At 48.9% G+C, this 15,000-nt stretch overlaps 1 protein-coding gene across 4 annotated transcripts in view; it reads left to right on the forward strand.

Annotated features, from left to right (window-relative positions):
• GLRA1 (glycine receptor alpha 1) overlaps positions 1-15,000 on the forward strand; it is a 730,078-nt gene that overhangs the window by 464,304 nt on the left and 250,774 nt on the right. For all 4 annotated transcript variants that reach the window (XM_069653991.1, XM_069653993.1, XM_069653992.1 and 1 more), the window contains exon 3: positions 12,186-12,253. In XM_069653991.1, coding sequence (XP_069510092.1) covers positions 12,186-12,253 — 68 coding nt within the window. The remainder of the gene's footprint in view (positions 1-12,185; positions 12,254-15,000) is intronic.

Genomic DNA, 15,000 nt, shown 5'->3' on the forward strand with positions numbered 1-15,000 from the left:
AAATCAGGGGCCCAACGCGACTTTTCCTATGCGGAAAGCCTTTTCACACCCCCATTTCCTCCCCCTTCCCTATGTGCCTGGAACACACACCCCACAACAGGCCAGCGACATAGAGGTAGGGCTACAGTTTTATCTGAGTCCTGTTTGGGTTTTACTGTAGTCCTGCTTCAATGTCTATGGCCTGTCCCGGTTTTGTTATTTTTAAATCTGGTCACCCTACTGGGAGGGGCTAGATGAGGAATAGATTTAGAAAACGAAACAGATGTAATAAAATCTGAGCCATAAAGAAAAGGAGAGCCAGGGAGGGAGGCACATGCAAAAGAGGTGTGGGCATTGAAGGAGATCTAAACATGAAACAGATTGATGGATTCAAGAAATGTAGGTTGAAAACGTCACTGGTGGATAATAGAACACTCAGGCTTTGGTAGGCCAAGGAGAGGGGAAGAGAAATAGGAGAGGGAAAGACTGTGGGACGCAAGAGAGACGCAAAAGAGGGGTGGGAAAGGAAGACGACATTTTCAGTTTTTGAAGCTTTGAGATAAGATTGAGTGAGCAGCCAATATTTAATGGCAAACAGTCAGAGGTGACAGCATAGAGCACGGAAGAAAGGTATGCCAGTCATCTGCATAGAAGTGGCAGCTCAAGCCGAAAGAGGATGCCATTAAAAAGCGAGGGACCGTGACAAGTAAGGACATAAAAGGGCCAGTGGTAGTAGAGAGGAAGAGGAACTCCTTCCCTCTTCCTCTCTACTACCACTGGCCCTTTTATGTAGTAGTAGAGAGGAAGAGGGAACGAGTTCCCAGCTCGCCATACAGAGTAAGGGCGGTTGAGAGACAGGCAGAGCACAGAGTTCTCCACTAAGCAAAAAGCAGCAGACAGATGAGGGAGAAAAGGCAGAGATGAGAGTTTAGCCTGGTGACCAGAAGAAAGAAACTGACTGACATTAAAAAGGGCAGTCTCAGTGCAGTGAGCGGAATGAAAACCAGACTAAAGAGAAAGAAGAAGTGAGATGCGGTTCAGTCAATGCACGAGGTGTTGAATATCCGTCACGCTCAGGAAATGTACAGAGCCATAACCTCGGCATTTGTCCATTTGCTATGCCATATGCATCACCAATTTCTCATTCTCGTAAGCCCCTTTTCCTTCCCCTCCAGTAAGGTGCTGAATGTGACATTTTTCCTTTTGTTTGGCATAACAAGGCCGAAGATTTATTTGAATTATATACAACCACAGCAGATATTGAAAATAGCTCCAAAGGTGCAGCGACTGCTCCATATCCTGCTTCCCCCTTTTCTCCATGTCCATCATAGGCCCAACTCCCCCAAGACCTTCGAGTCTGTGAACCGCCTGCCCTTGCAGGTATTTCCGAACTGGGGGAGTGCCGTTTGTTGGGGGGAAGCTGAACCCTCATTGCTACCGCCAGACGCCCGCCGTTTTAGGCTCCCAGGAGGCGCTGGCCAGAACAAGAGAAGCCCCTTCCGGTTAAGAAATGGCTCATTCGGAGTCTGTTTCTTATCATTGGTCGCCACAACACCACCACACCAAAGGTGGTTTACCGACCACTGTGGTTCCCCCTTTACCTCACTCATAGTTCCAATAATTTAGTGCACACATTCCAGAAAAACAATTCCATTCCCAGCGCTGACAAATGCACTCCGTCTTTTAAGTAGTAATCTTTGGATTTTAGGTTGATCAATCCATGTCTGATGTACTGGAAACCCTTTCCTTTGCAGAATTTAGCAATCGCACAATGCGTGACTCTCAGCACCCCTCCATTCCTGCCTTGGAATGATTTCCGACCATATGATCTCCGTTTCCCCCATCTGTGCTGACAACTCCTCTAATGAAGACATCATTTCCCTCAACAGGTTCCCTCTCCCCAAACTAGTCAGATTGTTGCCGCCGAGATGTACCACCAGAACCTCTGGCTTCCGCTGCTTACCCAGCAGTTTGTGCATGTGCCCCCGTAATTGTGACCATTTCATACCTGGCATCCCATGCCATTGTACCCGATATTCCCCGGCAGTCAACTCCTCCTGCTTGGATGTCCAGCTTGCCCCGGCCCTTGACATAAATGAATGGCCCACCACCCAGACGGACTGTCGCCTTCCTTTTGTCGTCGCTACTAAAGAGGAGATGGGAGAGAAGCCATTAGTACTATATTTTTTCCTGCCCGATGTATCTTTTAAAACACCCTGTTTTCCATCCTCCTATCTGATTGATAGCCTCTGCGCCTAGTCCCATCCCCGCTGCTGAGGTGGCTGCCCCTATCCTGAAAGAATGAGTCCCATACACTCCCATTGAAAACTCGGCTTTCCCCAGTGCCATGTCCATCACTCTCCTGAACTGAAAACGGCTCAATGCTGACCCATCACCATGCATTAGGAATGGCTCCACGCTTCCCGTGTGGAGCCTCAATTTCAGATAAGCAGTCATGCACCCAACTGGGCAAACTGGGCTGCCCCGGGTGCCTCCCAGTGTGATAGTTCTGCCCTTGCCATTCTGATCGGTCTTGGATTTCCTAATGAAAATGCACACCTGGTCACCCCCTGTACATAAATGGCTCATCCTTCAAAAAACCTGACCACTTACCTTGTTTATTTTCAGGCACCAACTCGCTAACCCTTAGAGCCCTGAAGAATGCCAGTGAGAAGGCTGCTGCAAACAATACTTTCTCATATTCATCCTGGCACACCCCGCCCAAGCCCCTGATCATCTCATGCAATTTCCCCATATCGATAGGCCACCTCTCATCGGGTTTGGTCTTAACCTGCTTGGTCCAGCCCTTCATTGCCATGACAATGTAATGTTCCTTAGTGAGATCGGTCCTGCCACCCAATTTGTAGAAGTGTACAATAGCTGCCAAGTGATAGACAACCCACGATCTGGACCTTCCTTGTTGCCAGCACCACCCCACAAAGGCCTGCACGGGCAATTCCTTTTGAGTCTCTGGTAAGGTATTGTTCTGAAAGGATAAGAAATGCTCTCAGCACCCTCTATATCTTCTTACAGTGTCTGGTGCCAGTGCGGAGTTGATCAATGAGCCCAGATCTCCCCAATCAAGCCCCACCATTGTGTTTGGAAGCGTGTCATCGTCGGGCTTGCCTCTGGATGGCTTTCCCGAAACCTTGCCCACTGCAAACGGGAAAGAGAATCAGCAGCCACATTTTTAACCCCAGGTATACGTCGTGCCTCTTTGTGAGCCCCCTAAGTAGCTTAAGCGCTCTTCCTTTCCTGCATGTCCGTTGATTAATGATCTGTACCACTGCTAAATTGTCTGACCAGATCGTCACCTTCTTGTCCTGCAGCTGCCTGGGCCACAACTTAAATGCTGCTACTATTGGAAACAATTCTAACAGTGTAATATCCCTGGTGATCCCTTCCTCCTGCCACTGTGTAGGCCATGGTGCCCGCACCATCTACTCCCCAAAATGGCTCCGAAACCGAGTGCCCAGATGAGTCGGTGAACAGTTTGAGGCCCCCGCTGCGCCCCAAATCCTCCCTCCATAGCAACACACCATTAAAGTTCTCCAAAAAGTCATCCCACATTTTGAGATCCTCCTTGACCTCAGCCCCCAATCGTACATGCTGCCCTGCATGCTGCAGTCCCACCGTTTTTAGTTCCACACTTCTTGCAAAAACCTTTCCTGCTGGAATGACTTTTCCTGCAAAGTTCAGATTGCCCGCCAATGACTGCAGCTCCCTCAGCGTGGCTTTTTCTTTGCCCAACATTCCAGCAATCACCTGTTTCAGTTTCACTACTTTTTCCTTAGGCAACCTACATCCCCCCACAATTGTGTCAATTTCAATCCCCAAAAAGGTCAATGTCGTGAGTGGACCGACCGTCTTTCCGCTGGCCAGAGGGACCCCCAATTCTGCCATCAATCCCTGAAATACACCCATGAGGACCTCACAATCATTTGTCCCTTTTTTCACGATAAACAAACAAAAGTCGAGGTAGTGTAGTACCCCTCCGACCTTGGACCTTTCCCGTACTGTGAATTCCAAAATGCGGCTGAATTTTTCAAAATAGGAGCATGAAATTGCACAACCCATAGGTAAACATTTGTCATAGAAGTATTATTGTAGTACCTTGAAACCTAGCAGGTGATAGCTGTCCTTATGTATAGGTAATAGCCGGAATGCAGACTCTATGTCCGCCTTCCCCATGAGAGCTCCCCCCTGTTGCTTTCACCATTTCCACCGCCTCATCAAATGATGCATGGTATACCCTGCATTGCTCTTCAGAAATGCCATCATTAACGGACTCGCCCTCGGGGAAGGACAGGTGTTGAATCAATTTGTACTGGCCAACCACCTTCTTGGGTACCAAACCCAGAGGTGACACCACCAAGTTCTCCAGCGGAGGAGAGGCGAAAGGGCCTGCCACCCTCCCCAACTGCTACTCCTTCCCCACTTTCTGCGCCAGTACCTCCGGCATTGCCAATGCCGACTTCAAATTGCATGCCTCTCTTGGTCCCATGCTCCCGCTGAAAGGGATCTTAAAACTCCACCTAAATCGCTCCAACAGAAATTTGGCATTGCCCCTTTCGTGATACGCATTTAAAAAAAGGAATCATGGCCTGTAAACGTATCAGTGTTGGTAAGTGACTTTTAACCATGCTTGGTTTTTTCTTTAGGTTTGGCACTGCCCCTTGGTATCCCCTCTCTGCTTGAGGAGCTGCGCCCCCTGAGCTTGCACCCTTTGTGCGCCTGAACCTACCTGCATTTGCATAGGTGCATTTTCCTTCAGCAAACAACCAGCATTCTGCCTGCTCCCCCTGGTAGCTGGAACGGTTGTTCCAGGAGGAGTTCCCTCGAAAAGACCCCCTGCATCTGTGAGGGTAGGACCCCCTGCTTTTCCCATATTGTGGCCTCTCTCCCTGGACCTTCTCACCCAGTGGCCTAGGCAGTACCATTTTATCTATGTACCCACCCACATCCACTTCATCTCAGGATATTGCCGGCCATACCTGCATCTTGAGTCTAAAACCCCTGTCATAGTTAATCCAGGCATCACCCCCATGTTTCAGGTACTGCTCATGAATGTACGGCTCGTACGCTATCATTGCAACCCCATCCTGTGGGAACTTCTCTAACATGATGGTGGCATACATCCGAAAAGCCCTTAACCAATTATGAATCGTGAGCTCCACCTTAGGGCTCTCTTTCTTCTTCTTTACCCTTTCCCTCTCTGTTGGTCCTGAAACCTTCCCCCACTGGCTCCATCCCCACTAGATCCAAGAATTCCAGAAACACTTTCCTCCATACCCTCTCCTGTATGCTAAGGGGATGTGCCACACTAGAGCGTTCACCGCCACCCTGGCTGGTGCAAAGCCTGGCATCGGCCTCCCATACACTGTGACATTGTTTACACCAAGTTCTTGCGCTTGCCCCGTGGTTGGTGTCACTGCTACCACTCCTCCCTGGCCCTCAGTCCCTGTTGGCATACTGACATTATTAGCCCCTACTCCGCTTGCCCCTTGTCCCCACCAAGGTGCTCCCAAGGGCTGTGCGGCAAATGAGGCAGTCATCTCTTGTGACCCCTGCCCGGCTCCCACCACCTGTCCTGCCGCAGGTCCTGTGACCGCCCGGCCCTCAGCCATTACCTCTTGGTTCGTGACCATGGTTCCCCCTTGCTGATGGATCGCCTCAAAGCCCCTTCCCAGCTGATTAAAAGCATTGGTATTATTATAAATAATCTGACCATTCACCCCATTTCCCCATGCGTTCATACATTCCATGAACATACCTTTCACCATCTCCAAGGTGGTCAGACCCTCTGCTGCTACACCCGATGTGGCTACAGGTGCGCTGCGGGGACCTCCCTGCTTCCTTGGTGCCTCAGCAGGTAAAGGCGCCAGTGTGGCTACAACCTCCCGCTCCCTCCCCCTTCCCTTGGGGTGACTGCCTTCCATTTTTGGGCAGCTTCCGCCTGTCGCTGGCTGTCTTTGGCTTTTGCAGTCATTACCCTCTTCCTCTCTTGCTGACCGGTTTTTCCTCTCCAATGAGCTTCTCACTCTCCTCCTCCCCTTCCTCCTGTGCCTCTTCCAGTAGCATAGGTGGGAACAACAGGAACGAGTCTGCCCTCTGGCTGCGCCCTGTGACTTCAGCCCCCATTTGAGATGCCATCGGCTCCATCAAACTCTTGCCATATCTGTCTGCCGCCATCCGTGCCATGGCGAGGAAGGCCTCCAGGTCGGCCTTCTGCTGGCCCTCCAGTCCCTTCCTCTGTCTTTTTGCATCCATCTTCTTATGCGGCTTGTTTAGTGCAGCGCAAGTTACTTTCCTAAATGTTTGTCGCCGTTCCTGGTCTGTCCTTGTAACTGCACCCGCTTTGCGCCACTTTCTTCAATGTCTGAAGCCTTTAGTAGTCTTTAATTCGTGACCCCTGCTGTTCGAGCCCACTTTGCGCAGCTCGCCTTTATTTACTTTTCAATGTTCCTTTTGCCGGCAATACCTAATGAGCCCTCTTTACGCCGCTCCCCATTGTTTATTTTCAAATGTCCCCTTTACCGGCAGATGATGCTAGGCTTCTCTGTTTCATCCGCGTAAATCCGGCAATCCCAGCTGCGTTGCTCCTCTTCCTCAGTTGCGAGCCCTTGCTGCACATTCACAGTGATAAACCCGTTGTAACGGGCATGCTCTTACCAGCCTGCATCCTTCGGGTCACCCCTTCGTTCTGCCTTCCCGATCAGATGATCAGCGTCTCTTTGTTTTCTTCCGGTAGGCACCGAGCGTTCCCCGGCGTCGTCCCGCAGTCCGCCTCCTGCTGCTCTTTAAGTCTCTGTGTTGCCGCTGAGCATGCTCCGCGCACCTTCCACTGTATGAACTGCTTCCTCGGCTGCCCAGCCGCCCGGTGAGTTACTCACTGCGCACGGATCGCACCAGCCCTTCCCACTGGTCTCCTTTCCTCAACGAGCAGCCATGCAAGCAAACAAGGTACGAGAGCCCGAGGGAGCAAACTCCACGTAACCAAGTCCCAAAACAAATTCCACCAACGATATAACCTCTGAATAGAAGTCCTCTAGTCTGCAACAACGAAATCCTTTCTGTGAAAACGAAATCCTCTCGTTGTCGGCGGGCGTCCAGGTTGCTGGAAGAGCTGAAAGTGCTTCCCTGCCGGACGCGTGCTGCTTATGAAGCCCTTGCTCCACCATTTCCTTTTGTTGGCCCTTCGCGGGCTTTTGGTGTGCTTGGCGCTTTTTTGGGGATTCCCGTCCTCTCCCCTAGCCCCGAGGGGGGGAGGGAAGAGAGAGCTGAGGGAGAGGGGCCCCTGCCCCTGTTATCGGGGTTCCTCCTTCATTTTGCTTTCGTTGTGCTTCTGTTGTCACCTTCAGGCAAGACGTGGACTGGAGCAATATGGTTTGGAGGAAAAGATGGGCCAATTGATGGTTTTCTTCACGTCGGAGAGGACGGTGGCACGTTTATAAGAATGTAGAAAGATGTCCTTAGAAAGGGAGGAGTCCAATATAGAAGCAGCCAAGAGCAGGCAGCAGGATGAGCAGAGAAGGCAGAGGATGAATGGGTGATGTGGGATTAGTGCTTTGTCGGATCTTATTTAGTTCAGTGTTAGAAGAGAGAGAGCAGGATCTAGCAAGCGAGTGAGCAACAGCAGAAGTGGAGCGATGAGATGCAGGGACGGTGAATTGTGTGCATTTAGGAAGTGAAATATGAAGGTAAGTCAGAAGCGCAAAGGGGTGATTGTCGAGAGGGGTGCAGCCTCTGGGATAGGAGCTGGTTACCTGGGGCCAGAGGCAACGAGGGTGAGCAGAGACCGGGCTACTATGATTTCGATAGTGTAGCTTGTGGGCAGTGAGGAGAGTAAGAATAGGTAGGGGAGAGGATGAAGAGATCAGAATGGGCGACAGACGAGATTCCAATAAAGCTCCCGATTCAGCCAGGGATGAGGACGCTTGTGGCAAGGGGCAAATGGTGAGAGCGGATAGAGGGACCCAAAGTGAGAAGAAAGGATGGAAGAAAAGGAGAGAGGGAGAAGGCATCCGGATGCTGATGGGAGGGATGGACTTTGAAGAAGTACCTATGGTTAAACAAGGAAGGGGTACCGGAAGAAGAGGGAAAGGAAAGCAGAGTGAAGGGCAGTGAAAGGTGACAGTGATCAGCAGCAGGGAAAGGAGAGCAGTGATTGGAGGGCTAGAAGGAGCTTAGACAAAATAAGGTCAAGGTGAGATGCAGATACGTGGCACTGGGGAGTATTATGATTGTGATGAAAGGGGTTGCTGATAGAGAGAAAAGGACAGGGGCATTAGTGGTCTGGAGATGGAGGTCAAAGTGCATGAGAAGAAAGAATGGTAATTCAGCATGTAAAGCAAAAGCGGTGAGATAACTCCAACATGACATGAAGCAAGAGGGTGCGGCTCCTTAAAAGAGACAAAAGATGGTGGAGAGAGGGGAGGCCCAGAGCTCCCAGGGGAGCGGTAGAGGGTGCCTCTGCCAATGGTGGTGCCAGTCAGATTAAGAGGTTTGTGGGGCAATACAGGCAGCAGGGAGGGCTCTGTTAAAAGAAGTGGTTGATGTTCCAGTGAGGGAGAGGAATTGTAGGTTCTGTGGGAAGAATGCGAGATCAAGAGCTGCAGATTCAGCGAGTCCGAGAAGGAGAAAGCTAGAAAGAAAACTGAAGAACAGAGGTAGACGCCGCCATGTTGCAGCGGAAGCGTGCGCAAAGAAGATGCAGGACCAAGAGGCGGCAGTAAGGAAATGCGGGAAGGAGAGAGAAAAGAGCTCAGAGAAAGGCAGCCCACATCCGGCACATGTGGGGCGAGGGGGTCCACTGAAGGGGCCAGGCGTAATCAGGGCACCACAGGGCTGCCAGTAGAGAAATGCAACCCAGTATAAGCACAATCGTCTGAAGAGCCCAGTGAGACGTATCCCCACCCCTGTTGTCATCATTCACAGATACAAGGGGTCAACTAAGGGGGTGTGGGTGGAAGCAAGGGCACCAGAGTAGCAGTGGCAGTAGCAGGCAAAAGAGCAGGCACAATACTACGGCACCAGGCAGCCCCGTGCATGTATGAACACTCTGAGAAGCTCGGGGAGAGTTCCACCCTCGTTGCAAGCACTCTCAGATGGGAGAAGAAAGGGGGAGCACAGAGGAGGACGAGTTGATAACAAAATCCCAACATGAGCAACAGACAAGGGGTGAGTGGGATAGTAGGCTGTTCATCTCAGTCTCTCCTCCTTCCTGTTTATGTTTTTTGTGAGTTTTTCAGTCCCTGCGCTTCTATGCCTACGGGCCAAGTCCCAGCGCTTTAGAAATAAATAAGGGCAACAGGCAGCCAGTGCAGGCACAAACAGTATGAAGAGCACAGGGAAATGCCCTCCCAGTTACATACAGATGCAGGTGGGAAGAGATGGGTGTGAGGAATTCGACCATCAGCAGCGTGGGTGGGGACTCGCTTGGCTTTTTGGAAATTTTGTATGAAATTGAATGATGGTAGATCAACCTCTGGAAAATGTGTGGGGCTATTCCGCACACATTTTCCTATGCTCACTGCATGACATACATATAGACTTGTGTACTCTGGGTGGACACAGCCTCCAGGCGCCATCCCCCGGTCATATTTAGTTGGGATATGACAGCCAAGAGTACATATTGTCATCTCCGAATGGGAAGGGGAAAACCTTCCTCCTGCCATTATCAGGCTAATTAACTATCGAAGGCATGGCTCTGCCCTGTCCTTTTGTTGAGCCCTGCAGAATGGTGGCAGCAATTAACATAATTAGAATACTAATAGAATATACTTCAAACAGGCCCACATTGGGCCTGGCAGCAGAGGTTAACAAAGGAGACAGAAAACCTCAACAACCTTTGATGTGCATTTGTGTCAACCTGAATCCAGCTCCTGCCTGTCATTATCAAGGGCAGTGAACTGTCATTCCTGGGCAGCTGTTTACAGTAGTCCACCCCGCAGGGAGACACGATTCAGAAGGTATGAGGATGTGGTTTGCGGAAGGCAGAAAGTCTGACCACGCCGCAGCTTCAAGGCAGACCTGCCGCTTTAATCAGGAACCACAGAGAGCTCAATTAACCTGAGAGACCTTTTGATCAACAAAAGACAGGAAGATGGGTGGGATTTAGTATTACATGTTTTCACCACTCTCCCTTTTCTGTTGCAAAACACTCTCGGGATAACCTCATGCATACAGGAGATTGTTGGTGCAGACCCAGGATTGGTTCATTAAGGTAGGCTTAGCCTACACCAATCACTGTAGCCTATTTGGCTTTAAAAGATGGTTGAACCCCTCTTTTAGGCAGATCATCTGAAGACTTTGCAAGGAGTAGCAAGAATATCTCAGCATTGGAAACTGACTGAAGGTACAGTCTGCCTTAGATCTTCCACCAGTGAAGGAAGGCCAGGATTTCCAAAGAGGTTGAAAAAAAGACCCCTCTCCTAAACATCTCCCAGGGAACAGAGGGAGATACTGAATACAGAGGACCCTCATCAGCTCCTGAAATGGTACCCAGCCAGCCCACAGCCAGCCCGGCTATTCTTTTCCACAAGATTCCAAGGTGGGTAGTGCCAGAGAGTCTCTGAACCAAACCAAGGACAAGGCAGCTGCCTGCAACACTTTCCTCAGCTTTGGGCCTTTCACCTTAAAGGACGACACAAACCCTGTGAATTAGCTAGGAGGAGTGCATAGACAAGCATCTACCGACGTCCACCTTACAGGACATTTTTGAGCCAGTCGAATCCCTCCCGCACCACTCGAGCTGCAACTGACTGCACTGATGACTGTTCTTACGCCGCATTCGCTAACGCCACCTGAGACGCCTTGACCAGTGCTTCAGACCTACCGACCAGCACTGAGACGACGATTACTGACCCCAACGTGCTGTGTAGTGTAGCCTGCAGCCATCATCCAGCCTCACTTGCCGAACTGCCTGCTGCCTGACATCCGCAGCTGTCTTCCATCTTGAACTCTGTCGCAGAAGTTGCAAAGCACCCGGAAAACTAACTCTACCCTGCCGAGCACCAAGAAGATCTACTGCACAAGGCACATTGTGGTTCTGTTCCCAGTTCCTTCCCAGAAGGCCCCTAAATACATTTTTACAACCCAGTGCTCCCTTTGTGCAGAAACCAAGAAACCTTAAACTATTGCGATTAACTACTTTACCGACTACCATCCTGTCAGAATCCAGAGTGAATCCCTTTTCCTTCTTTGAAACTGTCTGTCCTCTGCATTCCTTTATAGGATGGGTTGTATTTTGTACTGGGCTAGAACTGTCTGTTGTGATAATAATAAAGTAGATATTTTATACATCCTTGACTCGAAAGTCACTTTTATCACTGGGTAATAAATGTATTTTTGCTGTGTTGCAACTAACCAACGATCTACGACCTTGCAGAGATAAGCCTGCCATTCTGTCCACGTTACCAAACTTGGAGAAGGAGGTTTATAATTTACTTGTTTTTCCAATCTGTTTGGATCCTTTCTGGTGTACTAGAGGTGTGGGGCTGATTGATGGTTTAGAAACCGATATTCATACCTGGACCATTGGTGCCCCAGAAGTTGAATCGTAACAATGGGACCAGTGAGGAGGTCTAGGAGAAAGCAGGGAGCACCTGGGTCCTAGCGTGGGCAGCAGTCGAGTGGTGGGTGGCATGGTAAGGCACCAGACAGCCAGTGGGGCGCAATCAGTCAGAAGCTCCCCTGCCGAATGCCTGGAGATGTGAAGGCCTTTGTGTTTTCTGCAGGTTAATGACGGCGTGAACAAAAACAACTTCCTCAATAGCTTTATTTTGGTATAATACCATAAAAACACAATTCAAACGTAGATATTTGGAATATAAATCTCACAGTCAAAAGGCAGTTATTCACAAGGCACGGTTCACGTTATATAGGTTACGCTTTGAAAATTATAAAAAAATATTTTCTGGGACAATGTTGGCCACTTGATGAACTGTACTGCTTGTAGTTTTGATCCAACATGAATTCTAAGTCAATTCATGCTATAAATGTCTCACAGATACTTCTCAAATACTTTGCCGCAAAGGGTAGCAAAAAGGTGTTGATGATCTTGCGCCCATTTATTATTGGTGCCCATGTCTATTTTCTGCTCCATTCCAACCCTGTTCATTCACAGATTGTGCTACAATGATGTTGTGTCCTTTGTCCCCGCTCCACTGCCGCTCTTCTAATGCGCCTCTCCTTTTCTTTCATAGGTCCGGCCGTCAATGTCAGCTGCAATATTTTCATCAACAGCTTCGGCTCAATCGCAGAAACCACCATGGTGAGTAAAGCCAGGCCCTTGCCGCGTATCCCGGGACAAACACACCGAGAATTGAAAGCTGCTCCATAGGCCTAGGGCCCAAACCTCATGGGAACCAGGACGACCAGTCAACCTAATGACTTCAGTAGGAGCACAACTTAGCTGCCTCTTATCTTTTAACCTCAACGCACCTTACACCTCCAGAAATGGAATGTGGCTAGCTTAGCCTATAAAGTCGGTGCAACCTCAGAGGTAGCAGTGCTGTGGAAGGAGTATATTCAGGACCATTTAGGGGCGGACACAGTGGTCTGCTGCCAGTGCTTCCGGAGCACAGGATCAGCTGTCTCCAGCCTTCCCAATGCTCTGAGTGCAACGTCCATGCTTAGACTGGAATAGCTCCGCCCGTTTCTCTCTTTTTTGTTTCACATTTCAAGCACTAAGAGACAGAAGCAGGGCAGCACAGGGCCTCCCACTGGGGCCTGTCAGATATCCTCTTGACATGTCTCTGCATTATCAGTGGAACACTTAAACCTGAAAGCAATTAGAAATAGATCACTGCAGGCACAGCAGTGAGTGAGTAATGGATAATTAGTAGTGATTATTGCCTCTGACAAATCCCGTAAACTGAATGCAAAATGGATGATTAGTAATGAGAAGTGTGAAACAATGACTACAATAAGGTGAGCTTCGCATATATGTTCTTTCAGTGTGTATCTTTAACTCTTGAAAGTACAGTTGTAAAACCCAGAAAATATAATTTTATGCTCACGTTACTTTGCATACTGGTGCTTGCTTTCCTTATTTCAGGAGGGGGAAAATAAGGCTACAATCAAACTCGTTTTGCCCACTTTTTTCTATAATGATATGATATATTGGCAGGTTGGTCAATTATGTGGCTTGTGTACATTCAAGTAATCGCTATAAAACTGGGTCTTAATTTCGGGCTTGAAACCTGAACTTTAACAAATATTTGTAACAACTAGAGTTGCAAAGATATGTGTCCAATTGACTAAATTGCAGATCATGCTCAAATCCTGATTTCACCACTTAACTGCAGTGTGTTGTCTTGGGCAAATCATTTAATCTCACTGTACATTATGTGCCAGAATGAAGGGTCCCTAGAAGTGATTCAGTTCATAGCGTATTGCGATGAAATCCAAATATTGAGATCAGGAAATGGAAAGAGTGGGATTCTGAGGACAGGGAAAGCCACCAGCTCCATGACAAAGCCGTCTGATTCCAAGATGGTGGCCCTAACTTATGAAGATTTGATTGGTCCATGGACCCAGGTTGATTCTTTATAGGAGCTAAACATAGATCAAAGGAAGGGTCTAGGACTATCAAACAATGCTGCACCAAGACCAATCAAGTGGCACAGGTGCCCCCACTGACACCCTCAGTATCCCAATCACAAAATGAACCTCAGTGTGGAAGGGGGCTGGGAGTCGAACAGAATAAGTGCATCTGAAGATGAATTGGCAGCACAGAGGTTGGAGGGAGGTGACAGAGAGGGGCAGGAGCAGGGTAAAGAGGAGGAGGAATTGGAGGAGGGACAGAGGAGTTGGAGGAGTTGATTGGGGAGAGGTAGAGAGAGGAGGCAGGAGGAAGGGAAAGGGAAAGGAAGGTGGTGTTGGAAGGACAGAAATGTTTTGAGGGCAAGGTTGGATGAGATCCAAAGAGAGAAGGAAGTAAGAAGGTGAAAGGAAAGAAAGATGTTGGTGAGGGACAGAGGAGCTTAAGAAGGAGGCACAGGAATGAGGGGTTAAAGGCAGCAGAGGACAGAGCCTCCCCTACCTCAATTTCACACACAGAGCCCTCACAATCATCTCCTTGGTATTATCTAGGATAGACTATGCAAATAGTCTCTACCTAGGAATGACCGAATGACTCACCAAAAAACTACAAGGCATCCAATATTCTGCAGCCAGACTACTCCTGAGACTGAATGGAAGAGACCACATTGAACCGGCCCTAGGAAGTCTACACTGCCTACCAGTAAATAAACACATCAAATTCAAAGCCCTATGAATTGTCCATGAATCAGTACATGGACATGGAGACAAATTCATCCAAGGAAAAATTACCTTATACTAATTGAGTAGAGACTCCAAATAGAAACAAGAAACCATGAGAAAAAGACATTCAGAGGAACCGCCGTCTGCTATCTGATAGCCAAACTATGGTACTCAATCCCCAAGGAAATAAGAATGACGAAAGACCACCTAACCTTCAGCAAATGACTTCAAATCTGGCTATTCAACTTGCTGAGATAAACATAGGCCAACTGTACAACAACCACCCTCATGAGCAGACCGCCCAACCCATACAATGCCCGCTGCTACAAACCATAAGCTGGAAACAAGGATCAAGGGATAAATGCAGAATGAAAAGCAATAACATAGCTACAAATACCCAACGATCACAAAAAGACCACTAGCACTTCTTTCTTTCGCACAACCCACACCTCCCACCTAACAACACATGCCCAGGGGGCTGGTGAATGAGCCCACCAAAATGCGCAAGCCTCACCTCATTCTCTTATTAAGCTAAAAACCCAGTAACCTCTGACAACAAGCAACTCAAACACTGGACACCAGCCCTCCAGATACAACAAACCCAGTGCACAAAAGAAAACACATCTAGAAACATCACACTCACAGATGTCAATTCCTCTTGGTTCTACACGCATCAACAGATGAGCACAACATCTACCCTATTGTTCTCTCCCTCACTAACCAACCCACGCTTCCTTACAGAGCCACCTGAGT

This window comes from Ambystoma mexicanum, chromosome 3q (genome assembly GCF_040938575.1).
Source record: "Ambystoma mexicanum isolate Mex_15411 chromosome 3q, UKY_AmexF1_1, whole genome shotgun sequence".
Classification (NCBI taxonomy): domain Eukaryota; kingdom Metazoa; phylum Chordata; class Amphibia; order Caudata; family Ambystomatidae; genus Ambystoma; species Ambystoma mexicanum.